The sequence below is a fragment of the Cyclopterus lumpus genome, chromosome 4, assembly GCF_009769545.1.
Source record: "Cyclopterus lumpus isolate fCycLum1 chromosome 4, fCycLum1.pri, whole genome shotgun sequence".
Taxonomy (NCBI): Eukaryota; Metazoa; Chordata; class Actinopteri; order Perciformes; family Cyclopteridae; genus Cyclopterus; species Cyclopterus lumpus.
The window spans coordinates 27,111,372-27,133,871 of NC_046969.1; the positions used below are offsets into that span (position 1 = coordinate 27,111,372).

The window sequence follows — 22,500 nt, forward strand, 5'->3', positions numbered from 1 at the left end:
TCCTCTCTTTGAGACGAAGGTTCCTATTGGCTGGTTTAGTGCCCTGTGGTGTAACGCGGTCCCTCCTCTCTTTGAGGCGAAGTTTCCTATTGGCTGGTTTAGTGCCCCGTGGTGTAACGTGGTCCCTCCTCTCTTTGAGGCGAAGTTTTCCTATTGGCTGGTTTAGTGCCCCGTGGTGTAACGCGGTCCCTCCTCACTTTGAGACGAAGGTTCCTATTGGCTGGTTTAGTGCCCCGTGGTGTAACGCGGTCCCTCCTCACTTTGAGACGAAGGTTCCTATTGGCTGGTTTAGTGCCCCGTGGTGTAACGAGGTCCCTCCTCCCTGCAGGAGATCCCTCCCTTTGAGACGAAGGGCGTGATGAGAGCCAGCTTCTCCTCCAGAGACGTGGACAACCACACGGCCTTCATCCGCATCAAGACCAACGCCCCCAACGAGGACCAGTTCATCATCCTCCCGGTGGAGGTGGAGGTCACGTCCGGTGAGTCTCCCACTTCCTGTTCTTTGCCCCCCCCCCCCTTCCCCTCCGTCAGCTGACCATGTCCTGGACCCCCCCCCCGTGTGTTGCAGCTCCCGGTATTTACTCGTCTACGGAGATGCTGGACTTCGGTACTCTGCGCTCACAAGGTAGGAGGAGTTCCATGTGGAGGCTTTCCTTCTCACTCTTCTCACTCGTCTCACTCTTTCTGTTGCTTTTCTTCTCGCAGATCGTCCCAAACTGCTAAATCTGCACCTTTTAAACTCGGGAACCAAAGACGTTCCCATCACGGTAGGTCTCTGTTGTTTTTAAAGGAGTGCTCCAGCTTGTGTCTGGTTGTGACCTCACTGTGACCTCACTGTGACCTCACTGTGACCTCACTGTGACCTCACTGTGACCTCACCGTGACCTCACCGTGACCTCACTGTGACCTCACCGTGACCTCACCGTGACCTCCTGCTGCTCCGCAGAGTGTCCGGACGACGCCGTCAAACGAAGCCGTGGCCGTGGACTTCAAAGCGGTGACACTGAAGGCCGGAGAGAGCAGATACACCAAAGTAGCAAGTATTAGTTTTGATGGTGAGTCGTGTTTTTATTTCTCAAATTTGAATACTGAAAGTCAGAAAATATTATTATTATTATTAATCTTTATTCAACTGAATTATTATTATTAGGGCCCGAGCACCGAAGGAAAGAAGGACCTATTGTTGTTCGAATGTTTCTTCTTCTTCTTATTGGTCGTGTTAGCGCAGGGAAAAGAGGCGCCTCGTTTCCTCTCCTCACTCGGGAGGCCTCGTTTCCTCTCCTCACTCGCGAGGCCTCGTTTCCTCACTCGCGAGGCCTCGTTTCCTCACTCGCGAGGCCTCGTTTCCTCACTCGCGAGGCCTCGTTTCCTCTCCTCACTCGCGAGGCCTCGTTTCCTCTCCTCACTCGCGAGGCCTCGTTTCCTCTCCTCACTCGCGAGGCCTCGTTTCCTCACTCGCGAGGCCTCGTTTCCTCACTCGGGAGGCCTCGTTTCCTCTCCTCACTCGCGAGGCCTCGTTTCCTCACTCGCGAGGCCTCGTTTCCTCACTCGCGAGGCCTCGTTTCCTCACTCGCGAGGCCTCGTTTCCTCTCCTCACTCGCGAGGCCTCGTTTCCTCTCCTCACTCGCGAGGCCTCGTTTCCTCTCCTCACTCGCGAGGCCTCGTTTCCTCACTCGCGAGGCCTCGTTTCCTCGCTCGCGAGGCCTCGTTTCCTCTCCTCGCTCGCGAGGCCTCGTTTCCTCACTCGCGAGGCCTCGTTTCCTCACTCGCGAGGCCTCGTTTCCTCTCCTCACTCGCGAGGCCTCGTTTCCTCACTCGCGAGGCCTCGTTTCCTCACTCGCGAGGCCTCGTTTCCTCACTCGCGAGGCCTCGTTTCCTCACTCGCGAGGCCTCGTTTCCTCTCCTCGCTCGCGAGGCCTCGTTTCCTCTCACTCGCGAGGCCTCGTTTCCTCTCCTCGTTTCCTCTCCTCACTCGCGAGGCCTCGTTTCCTCTCCTCACTCGGGAGGCCTCGTTTCCTCTCCTCACTCGCGAGGCCTCGTTTCCTCTCCTCACTCGGGAGGCCTCGTTTCCTCTCCTCACTCGCGAGGCCTCGTTTCCTCTCCTCACTCGCGAGGCCTCGTTTCCTCTCCTCACTCGCGAGGCCTCGTTTCCTCTCCTCACTCGCGAGGCCTCGTTTCCTCTCCTCACTCGCGAGGCCTCGTTTCCTCTCCTCACTCGCGAGGCCTCGTTTCCTCTCCTCACTCGCGAGGCCTCGTTTCCTCTCCTCACTCGCGAGGCCTCGTTTCCTCTCCTCACTCGGGAGGCCTCGTTTCCTCTCCTCACTCGTCGGCTCTTCTGTTTCAGCCTCAAAGGCCAGAAGGCCGTTTCAGTTCTCTGGGAAGATAACGGTGAAAGCCAAAGAGAAGAGTTACTCCAAGCTCGAAATCCCTTACCAGGCAGAGGTTCTGGATGGGTGAGTTGTGTGTGTGTGTGTGTGTGTTTGGCTCTGTCTGTGTGTGTGTGTGTGGCTCTGTCTGTGTGTGTGTGTGTGGCTCTGTCTGTCTGTCTGTGTGTGTGTGTGAGTGTGTGTGTGTGTGGCTCTGTCTGTCTGTCTGTCTGTGTGTGTGTGTGTGTGTGTGTGTGTGGCTCTGTCTGTCTGTCTGTCTGTGTGTGTTTGTGTGTGTGTTTGTGTGTGTGGCTCTGTGTGTGTTTGTGTGTGTGTGTGTGTGTGTTTGGCTTTGTGTGTGTGTGTGTGTTTGTGTGTTTGGCTGTGTGTGTGTGTGTGTGTGTGTGTGTGTTTGGCTCTCTGTGTGTGTGTGCGTGTGTGTGTGTGGCTCTGTCTGTGTCTCTGTCTGTGTGTGTGTGTGTCTGTGGCTCTGTGTCTGTGTGTCTGTGTGTTTGTCTGTGTGTGTGTGTGTGTGTGTGTAACGTGTCCCCCTGTGTGTGTGTGTGTGTGTCTCTGTCTGTGTGTGTGTGTGTAACGTGTCCCTGTGTGTGTGTGTGTGTGTGTGTGTGTAACGTGTCCCTCTGTGTGTGTGTGTGTAATGTGTCCCTCTGTGTGTGTGTAACGTGTCCCTCTGTGTGTGTGTGTGTAACGTGTCCCTCTGTGTGTGTGTGTGTGTGTGTAATGTGTCCCTCTGTGTGTGTGTGTGTGTGTGTAACGTGTCCTTCTGTGTGTGTGTGTGTGTGTGTAACGTGTCCCTGTGTCCTGGCAGCTACCTGGGTTTCGACCACACGGCCACGCTGTTCCACATCAGGGACAGCCCCGTGGACCCCGTGGACCGACCCATCTTCCTCACCAACGCCTTCAGCTTCGCCATCCGGATCCACAACGTGTCTCTGCCCGAGGAGGCCAGAACCATGTTCAATGTGAGGGGCGCGGAGAGAGGTCCCACTCTGACGGGGTTCAGAGGCCAGAGTCCTGACGACGCTTCTCCTCTCTCTGTTTTAGGTGCAGAACCTCAGCGCTCCGATCCTCATTCCTCCTCACGAGTCGCGCTACATCTTCTCGCTCCTCTTCCGGCCGGTCCGACCCTCCATCCACATCGACAGCAACATCCTGCTCATCACCAACGCATCCAAGTTCCACCTGCCGGTCCGAGCCTACACCGGCTTCCTAGAGGTCAGAGGTGGTTCACTTACTGAAGTATTCACATTATTTACTGCAGTAAAAGTACTGTAAACATCTGTTACAGTAACAGTACTACTACCACACTGTAAACATACTGTTACAGTAACAGTACTACTACCACACTGTAAACATACTCTGTTACAGTAACAGTACTACTACCACACTGTAAACATCTGTTACAGTAACAGTACTACTACCACACTGTAAACATACTCTGTTACAGTAACAGTACTACTACCACACTGTAAACATCTGTTATAGTAACAGTACTACTACCACACTGTAAACATCTGTTACAGTAACAGTACTACTACCACACTGTAAACATACTCTGTTACAGTAACAGTACTACTACCACACTGTAAACATCTGTTACAGTAATAGTACTACTACCACACTGTAAACATACTCTGTTACAGTAACAGTACTACTACCACACTGTAAACATCTGTTATAGTAACAGTACTACTACCACACTGTAAACATCTGTTACAGTACTACTACCACACTATAAACATACTGTTACAGTAACAGTACTACTACCACACTGTAAACATATGTTACAGTACTACTACCACACTGTAAACATACTCTGTAACAGTAACAGTACTACTACCACACTGTAAACATACTCTGTAACAGTAACAGTACTACTACCACACTGTAAACATCTGTTACAGTACTACTACCACACTGTAAACATAATCTGTTACAGTAACAGTACTACTACCACACTGTAAACATCTGTTACAGTACTACTACCACACTGTAAACATACTCTGTAACAGTAACAGTACTACTACCACACTGTAAACATCTGTTACAGTACTACTACCACACTGTAAACATCTGTTACAGTAACAGTACTAATACCACACTGTAAACATACTCTGTTACAGTAACAGTACTACTACCACACTGTAAACATCTGTTACAGTACTACTACCACACTGTAAACATCTGTTACAGTAACAGTACTACTACCACACTGTAAACATACTCTGTTACAGTAACAGTACTACTACCACACTGTAAACATCTGTTACAGTACTACTACCACACTGTAAACATCTGTTACAGTAACAGTACTAATACCACACTGTAAACATACTCTGTTACAGTAACAGTACTACTACCACACTGTAAACATACTCTGTAACAGTAACAGTACTACTACCACACTGTAAACATCTGTTACAGTAACAGTACTACTACCACACTGTAAACATACTCTGTTACAGTAACAGTACTACTACCACACTGTAAACATCTGTAACAGTAACAGTACTACTACCACACTGTAAACATACTCTGTTACAGTAACAGTACTACTACCACACTGTAAACATCTGTTACAGTAACAGTACTACTACCACACTGTAAACATCTGTTACAGTAACAGTACTAATACCACACTTTAAACATACTCTGTTACAGTAACAGTACTACTACCACACTGTAAACATACTCTGTAACAGTACTACTACCACACTGTAAACATCTGTTACAGTAACAGTACTACTACCACACTGTAAACATCTGTTACAGTAACAGTACTAATACCACATTGTAAACATACTCTGTTACAGTAACAGTACTACTACCACACTGTAAACATCTGTTACAGTACTACTACCACACTGTAAACATACTATGTTACAGTAACAGTACTACTACCACACTGTAAACATCTTTAACAGTAACAGTACTACTACCACACTGTAAACATCTGTTACAGTAACAGTACTACTACCACACTGTAAACATACTCTGTAACAGTAACAGTACTACTACCACACTGTAAACATCTGTTACAGTAACAGTACTAATACCACACTGTAAACATACTCTGTTACAGTAACAGTACTACTACCACACTGTAAACATCTTTAACAGTAACAGTACTACTACCACACTGTAAACATCTGTAACGGTAACAGTACTACTACCACACTGTAAACATACTCTGTAACAGTAACAGTACTACTACCACACTGTAAACATCTGTTACAGTAACAGTACTACTACCACACTGTAAACATACTCTGTTACAGTACTACTACCACACTGTAAACATCTGTTACAGTAACAGTACTACTACCACACTGTAAATATACTCTGTTACAGTAACAGTACTACTACCACACTGTAAACATCTGTAACAGTAACAGTACTACTACCACACTGTAAACATCTGTTACAGTAACAGTACTAATACCACACTGTAAACATACTCTGTTACAGTAACAGTACTACTACCACACTGTAAACATACTCTGTTACAGTAACAGTACTACTACCACACTGTAAACATCTGTTACAGTAACAGTACTACTACCACACTGTAAACATCTGTTACAGTAACAGTACTACTACCACACTGTAAACATACTCTGTAACAGTAACAGTACTACTACCACACTGTAAACATCTGTTACAGTAACAGTACTAATACCACACTGTAAACATACTCTGTTACAGTAACAGTACTACTACCACACTGTAAACATACTCTGTTACAGTAACAGTACTACTACCACACTGTAAACATCTGTAACAGTAACAGTACTACTACCACACTGTAAACATCTGTTACAGTAACAGTACTACTACCACACTGTAAACATACTCTGTTACAGTAACAGTACTACTACCACACTGTAAACATACTGTTACAGTAACAGTACTACTACCACACTGTAAACATACTCTGTAACAGTAACAGTACTACTACCACACTGTAAACATCTGTTACAGTAACAGTACTACTACCACACTGTAAACATACTCTGTTACAGTAACAGTACTACTACCACACTGTAAACATACTCTGTTACATTAACAGTACTACTACCACACTGTAAACATCTGTTACAGTAACAGTACTACTACCACACTGTAAACATACTCTGTTACAGTAACAGTACTACTACCACACTGTAAACATACTCTGTAACAGTAACAGTACTACTACCACACTGTAAACATCTGTTACAGTAACAGTACTACTACCACACTGTAAACATACTCTGTTACAGTAGCAGTACTACTACCACACTGTAAACATCTGTAACAGTAACAGTACTACTACCACACTGTAAACATCTGTTACAGTAACAGTACTACTACCACACTGTAAACATACTCTGTTACAGTAACAGTACTACTACCACACTGTAAACATACTCTGTTACAGTAACAGTACTACTACCACACTGTAAACATACTCTGTTACAGTAACAGTACTACTACCACACTGTAAACATACTCTGTTACAGTAACAGTACTACTACCACACTGTAAACATACTCTGTTACAGTAACAGTACTACTACCACACTGTAAACATCTGTTACAGTAACAGTACTACTACCACACTGTAAACATCTGTTACAGTAACAGTACTACTACCACACTGTAAACATACTCTGTTACAGTAACAGTACTACTACCACACTGTAAACATACTCTGTTACAGTAACAGTACTACTACCACACTGTAAACATCTGTAACAGTAACAGTACTACTACCACACTGTAAACATATGTTACAGTAACAGTACTACTACCACACTGTAAACATACTCTGTAACAGTAACAGTACTACTACCACACTGTAAACATACTCTGTTACAGTAACAGTACTACTACCACACTGTAAACATCTGTTACAGTAACAGTACTACTACCACACTGTAAACATCTGTAACAGTAACAGTACTACTACCACACTGTAAACATATGTTACAGTAACAGTACTACTACCACACTGTAAACATACTCTGTAACAGTAACAGTACTACCACACTGTAAACATCTGTTACAGTAACTACTCCCTCACAGTATACAACATGTCTCCTTCACAGCCTCTCGTCCTGCCTCCCAGTCTGAAGGAGAACATCTTGGACTTTGGAGTTTGTAGTGCGACCGACACCAGCAGCGTCACGTTTGTGGTGGTCAACAGTAACCCCATCGAGGTGAGCACACCATTTATACCTTTATGTACCATTTATTACCCTTCATACCATTTATTAAATTGTATTACCCTTCATACCATTTATTAAATTGTATTGCCCTTTATACCATTTATTAAATTGTATTGCCCTTTATACCATTTATTAAATTGTATTGCCCTTTATACCATTTATTAAATTGTATTACCCTTTATACCATTTATTAAATTGTATTGCCCTTTATACCATTTATTAAATTGTATTGCCCTTTATACCATTTATTAAATTGTATTACCCTTTATACCATTTATTAAATTGTATTACCCTTTATACCATTTATTAAATTGTATTACCCTTTATACCATTTATTAAATTGTATTACCCTTTATACGTAAAACACCAGCTTTTCTTTTTTTTCTTTTTTATATGATGACATTTATCTTTTAGTTTTTTGTTACAATAATTGTTGACTTTTGTACTTTACAGCGCTTATTGGAAAAGTTTAGATCAAACAAGTCAGAAACCAGAAGCCACCATTGGACTCTACTAATAGTATATTACTAGTTGTGTATATAAACTAATAATATTATAAAAGACTTCATTTAACATTTCAAACCCAACGTTATAAATATAGCGGTTTATCCTACAATATCATTGAAACCGATGTTTATTGCCTAGAACACGTAAAAGCAGTTGGTTCTGTTTCCCGTTTCTTATCCAATAAAACGGTTCCCGGTCTTGTTAAATCTTTTTAAATCTCTTTACGTGCTCGTGGCGTTCTTCCCCAAACGGCTCTGCGTCCTCAGCTGGAGATCAAGTCCTGGCTGGTGACGGGCGACAGTCTGTCGATGGAGCTGCTGAAGACGGAGAAGGGGAACTCCTCGGCGGCCCTGAGTCGCCTCCGAGAGCTGCAGAACAGCTCGGCCTCCCAGCAGAAGACGGTGAGACGCACTGTCTCTTTAAATCTGAGGAACACTTATGCTCCTTAATATTCAAAGCTTCTGTCTGGGTTTTAGAACGAAGCTTTAAATGTCTAAGACGAGACAAGAAAGCATAACAGTGATTCAGTGAGTTGGTCTTTAGTTTACTTTAGTGAACAGAACTTGTCTGGTGGTCAGGAGAGAGAATGCAGCTTTAACACATGAAGCATAGACTTCTATACAACCAGAGGAGTCGCCCCCTGGTGGTCAGGAGAGAGAATGCAGCTTTAACACATGAAGCATAGACTTCTATACAACCAGAGGAGTCGCCCCCTTATGGTCAGGAGAGAGAATGCAGCTTTAACACATGAAGCATAGACTTCTATACAACCAGAGGAGTCGCCCCCTGGTGGTCAGGAGAGAGAATGCAGCTTTAACACATGAAGCATAAACTTCTATACAACCAGAGGAGTCGCCCCCTGGTGGTCAGGAGAGAGAATGCAGCTTTAACACATGAAGCATAGACTTCTATACAACTAGAGGAGTCGCCCCCCTGGTGGTCAGGAGAGAGAATGCAGCTTTAACACATGAAGCATAGACTTCTATACAACCAGAGGAGTCGCCCCCTGGTGGTCAGGAGAGAGAATGCAGCTCTAACACATGAAGCATAGACTTCTATACAACCAGAGGAGTTGCCCCCTGGTGGTCAGGAGAGAGAATGCAGCTTTAACACATGAAGCATAGACTTCTATACAACCAGAGGAGTCGCCCCCTGGTGGTCAGGAGAGAGAATGCAGCTTTAACACATGAAGCATAGACTTCTATACAACCAGAGGAGTCGCCCCCTTATGGTCAGGAGAGAGAATGCAGCTTTAACACATGAAGCATAGACTTCTATACAACCAGAGGAGTCGCCCCCCTGGTGGTCAGGAGAGAGAATGCAGCTTTAACACATGAAGCATAGACTTCTATACAACCAGAGGAGTCGCCCCCTGGTGGTCAGGAGAGAGAATGCAGCTCTAACACATGAAGCATAGACTTCTATACAACCAGAGGAGTTGCCCCCTGGTGGTCAGGAGAGAGAATGCAGCTTTAACACATGAAGCATAGACTTCTATACAACCAGAGGAGTCGCCCCCTGGTGGTCAGGAGAGAGAATGCAGCTTTAACACATGAAGCATAGACTTCTATACAACCAGAGGAGTCGCCCCCTTATGGTCAGGAGAGAGAATGCAGCTTTAACACATGAAGCATAGACTTCTATACAACCAGAGGAGTCGCCCCCTGGTGGTCAGGAGAGAGAATGCAGCTTTAACACATGAAGCATAGACTTCTATACAACCAGAGGAGTCGCCCCCTGGTGGTCAGGAGAGAGAATGCAGCTTTAACACATGAAGCATAGACTTCTATACAACCAGAGGAGTCGCCCCCCTGGTGGTCAGGAGAGAGAATGCAGCTTTAACACATGAAGCATAGACTTCTATACAACCAGAGGAGTTGCCCCCTGGTGGTCAGGAGAGAGAATGCAGCTTTAACACATGAAGCATAGACTTCTATACAACCAGAGGAGTCGCCCCCTAATAATTCTATCATGTAGAACTGTGCAGAATGAACCAATCAGGCTCTCTGAAGGTAAAACAACTGATTTCCGAAACATGTCTGCTTCAGTCTTAGTTCTCACAGACGATGACTGATGAGGGATCAGAACAAAGACAAGCACCGCAGATAGAAGGAAGTGCAAGTTTTATCTTTAGAGCACGAGTCGACTCAAAGTGTCAAAGAAACGCACAAAAAAAGAAATATGAAATACAGGAATCAGAAATGGTTTAAGGGAAGTCTGATGAAGCCGAGTGATGAAAAGCACCAGCAGGTATAAAAGGCGTCCTCTCTCCCGTCTCTGCGCAGGTCATCTTGGCGTCGGGCTACTACGCCGCCTTCAGGGTGACTCTGGTGGCCGCGGCGCTGGAGGGCGCGTACGACGGAGCCGTGCACATCACCACGGACTACGAGGTGAGCGCGTCTCCTCCGGTCTGCTGCTTTACAGCCTCTCGTGACCTCTCGTGACCTATCCCCCTCCCCCCCCCCCCCCCTCAGATACTCACCATCCCAGTGAGAGCGCTCATCGCCGTGGGGACCCTGAACAGCTCTCCCAAGCACATCGTCCTGCCAGCTTCATTTCCAGTAAGAAGAACGTGTTCGTCTGTAACGCTGACGTTCCTGTAGAGCTGCCTGCTCATAAGTCTCGTGACCTCTCGTGACCTCTTGTGACCCCACCCCCCTTCAGGGTAAAGTCGTCCATCAGAGCTTCAGCATCCAGAGCTCCTTCACCCAGAAGGTCCGGCTGCAGCAGATCCGCTCGCTGACCGAAGACATCCGCTTCTACTACAAGCGGCTCCGCAACAACAAAGACGAGCTGGAGCCACGCAGGAAGTCCAAGGTACAGCCCCGAAGACTCGGTCCTGTTCCGCAGAGACCTCGGTTCTGGTCCGCAGAGACCTGGTCCGCAGAGACCTGTTCCGCAGAGACCTCGGTTCTGGTCCGCAGAGACCTGGTCCGCAGAGACCTGGTCCGCAGAGACCTCGGTCCTGGTCCGCAGAGACCTCGGTCCTGGTCCGCAGAGACCTGGTCCGCAGAGACCTCGGTCCTGGTCCGCAGAGACCTCGGTTCTGGTCCGCAGAGACCTGGTCCGCAGAGACCTCGGTCCTGTTCTGCAGAGACCTCGGTCCTGGTCCGCAGAGACCTGGTCCGCAGAGACCTCGGTCCTGTTCTGCAGAGACCTCGGTCCTGGTCCGCAGAGACCTGGTCCGCAGAGACCTGGTCCGCAGAGACCTCGGTCCTGGTTCGCAGAGACCTGGTCCGCAGAGACCTCGGTTCTGGTCCGCAGAGACCTGGTCCGCAGAGACCTCGGTCCTGGTTCGCAGAGACCTGGTCTGCAGAGGCCTCGGTCCTGGTTCGCAGAGACCTGGTCCGCAGAGACCTCGGTCCTGGTTCGCAGAGACCTGGTCCGCAGAGACCTCGGTCCTGGTTCGCAGAGACCTGGTCTGCAGAGGCCTCGGTCCTGGTCTGCAGAGGCCTCGGTCCTGGTCTGCAGAGGCCTCGGTCCTGGTCTGTAGAGGCCTCGGTCCTGGTCTGCAGAGGCCTCGGTCCTGGTCTGTAGAGGCCTCGGTCCTGGTCTGCAGAGACCTCATTGTTGTTTCCCGTCTTTTTCAGGTGGCAAACATTTATTTTGACGCCAGCCTGCAGTGTGGGGACCAGTGCTACGTGGGGCTGCCCTTTGTGCTGAAGGGTGAGTTGTGTGTGAGACGTCCAGCACAATGCAGAGGGAACACAGTTTATTTATGTATGTAGTGTGTGTGTGTGTGTGTGTGTGTGTGTGTGTATATATATATATATTATTAGTATTAGTATATTAGTATTTATTTACCAAATGAAGTTTTCTACTCACTCAGAAGTCCTTTCTTTCCCAGCGGAGTCTAAGCCTCACGGGCTCACCCTGCAGGAGGACATCTGGGACGCCGACGTCGACCTCCACCAGAAGCTCCTGCGGCGCTGGAAGGAGCTCAAGGAGCGCTCGGGCCACAGGTGGGTTATTAGTCCACCCCCCCCTGGTGGGTTATTAGTCCACCCCCCCTGGTGGGTCAGTCCTCCCCCCCCATGACACGCCATGTTTCTCTGTTCCCCCCGAAGCGTTGAAGCCGTCTTCGAAGTCAACACGGACCTCCAGAAGAACGTTCAGGCCAGAATCACGGCTCACCTGACGTGGCCCTCGCTGGTCAACTCCTCCCGGAGCATCCTGTTCCCCCTGACCAACACCAACGGGTCCTCCGTGAGTACACCGGTCCTACTGATCCAGGTCCTACTGATCCAGGTCCTACTGATGCAGGTCCTACTGATGCAGGTCTCTGCCTTTAAGACCCTGCTGCTGGTTACAAAGCACTGAATGCATCTCTCACCTGCTACCTTATAAACCATCCTGACCCCCCAGGTGGTCTGGGACTGGTCTACTTCCTGTTCCCTAAACTAAACATGGAGAAGCAGCGTTCAGATCTTCTGATCCACATATCTGGAACAAGGTTCCTGAAAGCTGCAGGCCTGCAGAGACCCTCAGCTCCTTTCAATCCAGATTGAAGACGTTTCTTGGTTTAAATGGTTTAAATGGTTTAAATGGTTTAAATGGTTTAGATGGTTTAAATGGTTTAGATGGCTTAAATGGTTTAAATGGTTTAGATGGTTTAAATGGTTTAGATGGTTTAAATGGTTTAAATGGTTTAGATGGTTTAAATGGTTTAAATGGCTTAAATGGTGTAGATGGTTTAGATGGTTTAAATGGCTTAAATGGTTTAAATGGTTTAGATGGTTTAAATGGTTTAAATGGTTTAACTGGTTTAAATGGTTTAGATGGTTTAAATGGTTTAGATGGTTTAAATGGTTTAAATGGTTTAGATGGTTTAAATGGTTTAAATGGCTTAAATGGTGTAGATGGTTTAGATGGTTTAAATGGTTTAGATGGTTTAGATGGTTTAAATGGTTTAAATGGCTTAAATGGTTTAAATGGTTTAGATGGTTTAGATGGTTTAGATGGTTTAGATGGTTTAAATGGTTTAAATGGTTTAAATGGCTTAAATGGTTTAAATGGTTTAGATGGTCTAGATGGTTTAAATGGTTTAGATGGTTTAGATGGTTTAGATGGTTTAAATGGTTTAAATGGTTTAAATGGCTTAAATGGTTTAAATGGTTTAGATGGTCTAGATGGTTTAAATGGTCTAGATGGTTTAAATGGTTTAGATGGTTTAGATGGTTTAGATGGTTTAAATGGTTTAGATGGTTTAAATGGTTTAAATGGCTTAAATGGTTTAAATGGCTTAAATGGTTTAAATGGTGTAGATGGTTTAGATGGTGTAGATGGTTTAAATGGTTTAAATGGTTTAAATGGTTTAAATGGCTTAAATGGCTTAAATGGTTTAGATGGTTTAGATGGTTTAAATGGTTTAAATGGCTTAAATGGTTTAGATGGTTTAGATGGTTTAAATGGTTTAAATGGTTTAAATGGCTTAAATGGCTTAAATGGTTTAAATGGTGTAGATGGTTTAGATGGTGTAGATGGTTTAGATGGTTTAAATGGCTTAAATGGCTTAAATGGTTTAAATGGCTTAAATGGCTTAAATGGTTTAAATGGTTTAGATGGTTTAGATGGTTTAAATGGTTTAAATGGTTTAAATGGTTTAGATGGTTTAAATGGTTTAAATGGTTTAAATGGTTTAAATGGTTTAAATGGTTTAGATGGTTTAAATGGTTTAAATGGTTTAAATGGTTTAAATGGCTTAAATGGCTTAAATGGTTTAGATGGTTTAGATGGTTTAAATGGTTTAAATGGTTTAAATGGTTTAGATCAGGGGTGGCCAACTAGTCAGAGACTAAGAGCCACTTTTTTTTCTGTGTTACTGCAAAGAGCCACATCATACACATGGGTACACATGAACATCATCTTTTAATCATGTATGCACGCATACACAGACCTCTGCTCAGCCAGATCTAATGAAAATAACCACACCGACATGATAATATCAGTAATTTTCAACAGTTAACATTGTGTGCACTGTCTCACACACACACACACACAAACTCTCAGTTCAAGCAAGTCCACAAACAATAATAGAATAATTTTCAATAACATCTTTCTCTTACTATGCTGCTTAGTGAGACTTCTGGCATTCCTTATCTTGAACACTCCTCTTCAAATCTGGCTTGTATTCTGTTGTTGCCACTCTAAGCAATTCTTTCAAATGAGTGTCAGTCAGAACAGATCGATGCAATTTTTTAATGAAGTCCCCTTCGTTGTATGGCTTTTTAGCCCGTGCTATGTTCCAAGCCAGCTGATATGATGCAAGCGTTACGGTCTCCGAGTGTTTCGTACATTTTTGGATAAACTGCACCTACTTTTCTGCCTGGCTTTTCAAAGCGACCAACTTGTTCTTGCGAAGTTCAGTCCCTTTTGGAAATTCCTGTTCGATGTTAGGGTGGAGTGAGCTGAAGTGACGCTGAAGATTTGAAGCTTTGAAATGCGCTAATGCTGCGTGACATATAAGGCAGATCGGCCATTACGTTTAACAAAAAAATATAAACCCTCCCACTCTGGCAAAAACGTCCTGTGTTCTTCTTCATATTTTCGTTTGGCTGTCCTTTTTTTCCTGCCATTTCAAGAGACTTGACGGAAATTGTTTACAACACAAATGATGTCACACCAAAGATTCTCTCGTCGCTCGTTTGACGTCACTCAAACAGGTTTACATGGTCAGTGTGCCATCTAGCTGTAGGGGGAGTGAATGACAGCGCCAGCCAAGCATTTTTGACGCATGTCATGTGACAGCTCCTGAAGAGCCGCATGAAACTAGTTAAAGAGCCGCGGGTTGGCCAGGCCTGGTTTAGATGGTTTAAATGGTTTAGATGGTTTAGATGGTTTAAATGGTTTAAATGGTTTAGATGGTTTAGATGGTTTAAATGGTTTAGATGGTTTAAATGGTTTAAATGGTTTAAATGGTTTAAATGGTTTAGATGGTTTAGATGGTTTAAATGGTTTAAATGGTTTAGATGGTTTAGATGGTTTAAATGGTTTAGATGGTTTAAATGGTTTAAATGGTTTAGATGGTTTAGATGGTTTAGATGGTTTAAATGGTTTAAATGGTTTAAATGGTTTAGATGGTTTAGATGGTTTAAATGGTTTAAATGGTTTAGATGGTTTAGATGGTTTAGATGGTTTAAATGGTTTAGATGGTTTAAATGGTTTAGATGGTTTAGATGGTTTAAATGGTTTAGATGGTTTAAATGGTTTAAATGGTTTAGATGGTTTAGATGGTTTAAATGGTTTAGATGGTTTAAATGGTTTAAATGGTTTAAATGGTTTAGATGGTTTAGATGGTTTAAATGGTTTAGATGGTTTAAATGGTTTAGATGGTTTAAATGGTTTAGATGGTTTAAATGGTTTAAATGGTTTAAATGGTTTAGATGGTTTAGATGGTTTAGATGGTTTAGATGGTTTAAATGGTTTAAATGGTGTAGATGGTTTAGATGGTTTAGATGGTTTAAATGGTTTAGATGGTTTAGATGGTTTAAATGGTTTAGATGGTTTAAATGGTTTAAATGGTTTAGATGGTTTAAATGGTTTAGATGGTTTAAATGGTTTAAATGGTTTAGATGGTTTAGATGGTTTAAATGGTTTAAATGGTTTAGATGGTTTAGATGGTTTAAATGGTTTAGATGGTTTAGATGGTTTAAATGGTTTAAATGGTTTAGATGGTTTAAATGGTTTAGATGGTTTAGATGGTTTAAATGGTTTAAATGGTTTAGATGGTTTAGATGGTTTAAATGGTTTAGATGGTTTAGATGGTTTAGATGGTTTAGATGGTTTAAATGGTTTAGATGGTTTAGATGGTTTAGATGGTTTAAATGGTTTAGATGGTTTAAATGGTTTAAATGGTTTAGATGGTTTAGATGGTTTAAATGGTTTAGATGGTTTAAATGGTTTAAATGGTTTAAATGGTGTAGATGGTTTAGATGGTTTAAATGGTTTAGATGGTTTAGATGGTTTAAATGGTTTAGATGGTTTAAATGGTTTAAATGGTTTAGATGGTTTAAATGGTTTAGATGGTTTAAATGGTTTAAATGGTTTAGATGGTTTAGATGGTTTAAATGGTTTTAATGGTTTACATGGTCTACATGGTTTAAATGGTTTACATGGTCTACATGGTTTTAATGGTTTACATGGTCTACATGGTTTAACTGGTTTTAATGGTTTACATGGTCTACATGGTTTAAATGGTTTTAATGGTTTACATGGTCTACATGGTTTAAATAGTTTTAATGGTTTACATGGTCTACATGGTTTAAATAGTTTTAATGGTTTACATGGTCTTCATGGTTTAACTGGTTTTAATGGTTTACATGGTCTACATGGTTTAAATAGTTTTAATGGTTTACATGGTCTTCATGGTTTAAATGGTTTTAATGGTTTACATGGTCTACATGGTTTAACTGGTTTTAATGGTTTACATGGTCTTCATGGTTTAAATGGTTTTAATGGTTTACATGGTCTACATGGTTTAACTGGTTTTAATGGTTTACATGGTCTACATGGTTTAAATGGTTTTAATGGTTTACATGGTCTACATGGTGTGTGTCTTCAGGAGGAGGAGGTGATCCTGCAGAACCCGGCTGACGTGCTGGTCTACGTCCAGGTCCTCCCCTTGGCCCTGTTGCCCAACCCCTCTGTGTTCTCTGGGAAGCTGGCTGACAGGTGGGACACGATCAGGACTGATTGACAGTTATTGATCCCTTTGTTGTTTGATCACAGCAGCTCGTAAAACATCACTTTGTTATAGTTATTAAGTATTAAAATATATTATATTTATATTCATCAGTGCTAGTGAAGTTATTAATGATCTCAGAGTTTTAGGAAGTTAAATAATTCATCTAATATCTATTTTATATTCATGAGAAAACATCTGGATTCATTCTAGTTTAGCACCAACACTACATTTGACTAGATTACACCTGAACGCATCATGAGAACGTTATCATTTACCTTCAGCCAGTACTCATGTTCACTGAGCGGAGCCTGAACGCATCATGATAACGCTATCATTTACCTTCAGCCAGTACTCATGTTCACTGAGCAGAGCCTGAACGCATCATGAGACGCTATCATTTACCTTCAGCCAGTACTCATGTTCACTGAGCAGAGCCTGAACGCATCATGAGACGTTATCATTTACCTTCAGCCAGTACTCGTGTTCACTGAGCGGAGCCTGAACGCATCATGAGAACGTTATCATTTACCTTCAGCCAGTACTCATGTTCACTGAGCAGAGCCTGAATGCATCATGAGAACGTTATCATTTACCTTCAGCTAGTACTCATGTTCACTGAACAGAGCCTGAACGCATCATGAGAACGTTATCATTTACCTTCAGCCAGTACTCATGTTCACTGAGCGGAGCCTGAACGCATCATGAGAACGTTATCATTTACCTTCAGCCAGTACTCATGTTCACTGAGCGGAGCCTGAACGCATCATGATAACGCTATCATTTACCTTCAGCCAGTACTCATGTTCACTGAGCAGAGCCTGAACGCATCATGAGACGTTATCATTTACCTTCAGCCAGTACTCATGTTCACTGAGCAGAGCCTGAACGCATCATGAGAACGTTATCATTTACCTTCAGCCAGTACTCATGTTCATTGACCAGAGCCTGAACGCATCATGAGAACGTTATCATTTACCTTCAGCCAGTACTCATGTTCACTGAGCGGAGCCTGAACGCATCATGAGAACGTTATCATTTACCTTCAGCCAGTACTCATGTTCACTGAGCAGAGCCTGAACGCACCATGAGAACGTTATCATTTACCTTCAGCCAGTATTCATGTTCACTGAGCGGAACCTCATGTTCTACTGTTCTCATGTTCTACTGATCACGTGAGCCTCTGATCACATGATCTACTGATCACATGTTCTACTGTTCTCATGTTCTACTGTTCTCATGTTCTACTGATCACATGTTCTACTGTTCTCATGTTCTACTGATCACATGTTCTACTGTTCTCATGTTCTACTGATCACATGTTCTACTTGATATAAAACTTCATCTCGTTCTTCGTCCCTCGTCTTCCTCTCAACCGTCTTCTCTGGTTTTATTTTATTTTCCAGGTTGCCGTTTGGAAATCTGTCCAACATCAACATCGACACGAGCACTTTGGAGTTCCAGGTTCACAGGAATCAGGTGAGTGGCCTTCAGTCTGCGTATCATAACTTCATAACTTCATAACCAAGTCATCATCCTGTGCGTCGGGCAGACGTCGGTCCTGAGGAGCAGCTCGGGCTTCGTGGAGGGGTCAACCAGACCTTTTGTGTACAACCTCCTCCTGCTGCCCGGAGAGGTCAAGGCCTTCAGCGTGAGGTTCACTCCCACCAGCAACCACAGCGTCTCCTCCCTCCTCATCGTCAGGTAGTGCAACGTTCCTTCATCAATGCATTATGAAGCTTTATGCAGAGGGGTTAGTTCACACAGCATTCAGAGACTCATTTATACACATTTATTAATACAACTATATATTATGAAGCTTTATGCAGAGGGGTTAGTTCACACAGCATTCAGAGACTCATTTATACACATTTATTAATACAACTATATATTATGAAGCTTTATGCAGAGGGGTTAGTTCACACAGCATTCAGAGACTCATTTATACACATTTATTAATACAACTATACATTATGAAGCTTTATGCAGAGGGGTTAGTTCACACAGCATTCAGAGACTCACATTTATTAATACAACTATATATTATGAAGCTTTATGCAGAGGGGTTAGTTCACACAGCATTCAGAGACTCACATTTATTAATACAACTATATATTATGAAGCTTTATGCAGAGGGGTTAGTTCACACAGCATTCAGAGACTCATTTATACACATTTATTAATACAACTATATATTATGAAGCTTTATGCAGAGGGGTTAGTTCACACAGCATGCAGAGACTCATTTATACACATTTATTAATACAACTATACATTATGAAGCTTTATGGAGAGGGGTTAGTTCACACAGCATTCAGAGACTCATTTATACACTTTTATTAATATAAACTATATATTCTGAAGCTTTATGCAGAGGGGTTAGTTCACACAGCATTCAGAGACTCATTTATACACATTTATTAATATAAACTATATATTATGAAGCTTTATGCAGAGGGGTTAGTTCACACAGCATTCAGAGACTCATTTATACACATTTATTAATAAAATCTATATATTATGAAGCTTTATGCAGAGGGGTTTGTTCACACAGCATTCAGAGACTCATTTATACACATTTATTAATATAAACTATATATTATAAAGCTTTATGCAGAGGGGTTAGTTCACACAGCATTCAGAGACTCATTTATACACATTTATTAATATAAACTATATATTATGAAGCTTTATGCAGAGGGGTTAGTTCACACAGCATTCAGAGACTCATTTATACACATTTATTAATATAAACTATATATTATGAAGCTTTATGCAGAGGGGTTAGTTCACACAGCATTCAGAGACTCATTTATACACATTTATTAATAAAACTATATATTATGAAGCTTTATGCAGAGGGGTTAGTTCACACAGCATTCAGAGACTCATTTATACACATTTATTAATAAAACTATATATTATGAAGCTTTATGCAGAGGGGTTAGTTCACACAGCATTCAGAGACTCATTTATACACATTTATTAATAAAACTATATATTATGAAGCTTTATGCAGAGGGGTTAGTTCACACAGCATTCAGAGACTCATTTATACATTTATTAATAAAACTATATATTATGAAGCTTTATGCAGAGGGGTTAGTTCACACAGCATTCAGAGACTCATTTATACACATTTATTAATAAAACTATATATTATGAAGCTTTATGCAGAGGGGTTAGTTCACACAGCATTCAGAGACTCATTTATACATTTATTAAACTATATTATGAAGTTTGAAGAGTAGCACATATTTAATAGATCAATGCCTCATTAGCATATTTCACCCTAACATTTAATAAAAGTTGTAATAACTAAAGTGTGTTAACTGACGTGCTCAGGAACAACCTGACGGTGATCGACACCATCGTGCTTCACGGTCGAGGAACCACGGAGAGCCTGAAGGTCGCCGGGAAGCCGCCGGGACACGGCAGCTCCCTGAGGTTTAAGATGACGGAGGCGCTGCTGAAGGACTGCATGGACCGTGAGTCTGGGTTAGGGGTCTCACTAGACCGTGAGTCTGGGTTAGGGGTCTCACTAGACCGTGAGTCTGGGTTAGGGGTCTCACTAGACCGTGAGGGGTCTCACTAGACCGTGAGTCTGGGTTAGGGGTCTCGTTAGACCGTGAGTGTGGGTTAGGGGCCTCGTTAGACCCTGAGTCTGGGTTAGGGGCCTCGTTAGACCCTGAGTCTGGGTTAGGGTCCTCGTTAGACCGCGAGTCTGGGTTAGGGGCCTCGTTAGACCGCGAGTCTGGGTTAGGGGCCTCGTTAGACCCTGAGTCTGGGTTAGGGGCCTCTTTAGACCGCAAGTCTGGGTTAGGGGCCTCGTTAGACCGCGAGTCTGGGTTAGGGGCCTCGTTAGACCGCGAGTCTGGGTTAGGGGCCTCGTTAGACCCTGAGTCTGGGTTAGGGGCCTCTTTAGACCGCAAGTCTGGGTTAGGGGCCTCGTTAGACCCTGAGTCTGGGTTAGGGGCCTCTTTAGACCGCAAGTCTGGGTTAGGGGCCTCGTTAGACCGCGAGTCTGGGTTAGGGGCCTCGTTAGACCGCAAGTCTGGGTTAGGGGCCTCGTTAGACCGCGAGTCTGGGTTAGGGGCCTCATTAGACCCTGAGTCTGGGTTATTTAACCCCTTGGTTTCGTCTCAGGAGTGAAAGTGAAGGAACCGAACTTCACCCTGAAGAGAACGTTCCGGGTGGAGAACACGGGTCTGCTGCCCATCACCATCCGGCCGGCTCAGATCAACGGACAGGTGTGCGAAGGTTACGGGTTCAAGGTTCTGAACTGTCAGGACTTTGACCTAAAGCCCAACGCGTCCAAAGACCTCATCATACTGTAAGAAGTTATTATGACAGCTTTCACCTCAACTTCTGTGATCATTTAGACTACATGTAGACTACCCATAGAATACTACGGGTAGTCTACATGTAGACTACCTGTAGAATACTACGGGTAATCTACATGTAGACCACCTGTAGAATACTACAGGTAGTCTACATAGACCACCTGTAGAATACATGTACATATAGACTACATATAGACACCTCATGTAGACCACCTATAGACAACCTGTAGACGACATCACATGTACGACATATAGAAGACCCGTAGACTACATATTGACCTCACATGTAGATTACATATAGACTGCCTCTGGACTATATATAGACTACCTGTAGACTACATATAGACACAACACGTAGCCTACATATTGACCTCACATGTAGATTACATATAGACTTCCTCTGGACTACATATAGACTACCTGTAGATGACCTGTAGACTACCTGTAGACTACATATAGACACAATATGTAGACTACCTGTAGACCACATATTGACCTCACATGTAGATTACATATATACTGCCTCTGGACTACATATAGACTGTAGATGACCTATAGACTACCTGTAGACCACCTGTAGGTGAGCGATGTTCAGAGCTTTAAACTCGACCCTCTCAGGTTCACACCCGACTTCACCTCCTCTCGAGTGATCCGGGAGCTGAAGCTGGTGACGTGCGGAGGTTCAGAGTTCGTGTTTGTCCTGAACGCCTCGCTGCCCTACCACATGCTGGCGTCCTGCGCGGAGACGCTGCCCCGGCCGAGCTGGGAGCTGGAGCTCTACGTCATCGTGTCGCTCATCATGAGGTGAGCCTCGCTCCTCCGTCTGTTTACCCGGCGCCTCCACCCCGCTCACTCTGCTCTGGGGGCGTGTCCTCAGCTCCATGTTCCTGCTGGTCATCGCCACGGCCTACCTGGAGGCGCAGAGCATCTGGGAGCCCTTCAAGAGGCGCGTGTCGGTGGAGGCCAACTCCTCCATGGAGACGGGGAGGCCCTTCAACCTCAGGGAGATCGTGCAGATTCACAGTGACTCAAAGTGAGTGGACCACGGACACGTTTAAGACGCCTACAATGATCAATTTCTGTTTAAAAGGATGTTCATATTTATAATATCTTCACCTCATTAGAGGAGGAGATATTATAAATATAGACTTCATTAAACCGAGAGGTTCTTTTAGGAGGCTAGAATACGTCCACAGCAGAACTTCGGTTTCTACAAACTGGGTTTGGCTGTAATATAAATGGCTCTGAAATATCTTAAAATGAAGTCGATTATTCTGATTGAGGAGTTTAATCCGGCAGTAAGTGATTTTACACATTTAGTCTATTACTCTATTTATCTTTTATTACAAAACATTATTATTCTAATCTGACGTA

The 22,500-nt window shown here is 43.7% G+C and overlaps 1 protein-coding gene across 3 annotated transcripts in view; it reads left to right on the plus strand.

The window, feature by feature from the left end:
* Nucleotides 1-22,500, plus strand: part of tmem131 (transmembrane protein 131) — a 50,881-nt gene that overhangs the window by 18,808 nt on the left and 9,573 nt on the right. For all 3 annotated transcript variants that reach the window (XM_034530772.1, XM_034530773.1, XM_034530774.1), the window contains exons 9-30: nucleotides 329-479; nucleotides 569-625; nucleotides 706-767; nucleotides 947-1,055; nucleotides 2,345-2,453; nucleotides 3,196-3,349; nucleotides 3,432-3,602; nucleotides 7,477-7,587; nucleotides 8,370-8,504; nucleotides 10,389-10,493; nucleotides 10,578-10,664; nucleotides 10,768-10,920; nucleotides 11,694-11,769; nucleotides 11,951-12,065; nucleotides 12,171-12,309; nucleotides 16,664-16,773; nucleotides 18,190-18,262; nucleotides 18,336-18,487; nucleotides 20,129-20,271; nucleotides 20,930-21,116; nucleotides 21,745-21,930; nucleotides 22,004-22,159. In XM_034530772.1, the coding sequence (XP_034386663.1) occupies nucleotides 329-479; nucleotides 569-625; nucleotides 706-767; nucleotides 947-1,055; nucleotides 2,345-2,453; nucleotides 3,196-3,349; nucleotides 3,432-3,602; nucleotides 7,477-7,587; nucleotides 8,370-8,504; nucleotides 10,389-10,493; nucleotides 10,578-10,664; nucleotides 10,768-10,920; nucleotides 11,694-11,769; nucleotides 11,951-12,065; nucleotides 12,171-12,309; nucleotides 16,664-16,773; nucleotides 18,190-18,262; nucleotides 18,336-18,487; nucleotides 20,129-20,271; nucleotides 20,930-21,116; nucleotides 21,745-21,930; nucleotides 22,004-22,159 (2,741 nt within the window). The remainder of the gene's footprint in view (nucleotides 1-328; nucleotides 480-568; nucleotides 626-705; nucleotides 768-946; nucleotides 1,056-2,344; nucleotides 2,454-3,195; nucleotides 3,350-3,431; nucleotides 3,603-7,476; nucleotides 7,588-8,369; nucleotides 8,505-10,388; nucleotides 10,494-10,577; nucleotides 10,665-10,767; nucleotides 10,921-11,693; nucleotides 11,770-11,950; nucleotides 12,066-12,170; nucleotides 12,310-16,663; nucleotides 16,774-18,189; nucleotides 18,263-18,335; nucleotides 18,488-20,128; nucleotides 20,272-20,929; nucleotides 21,117-21,744; nucleotides 21,931-22,003; nucleotides 22,160-22,500) is intronic.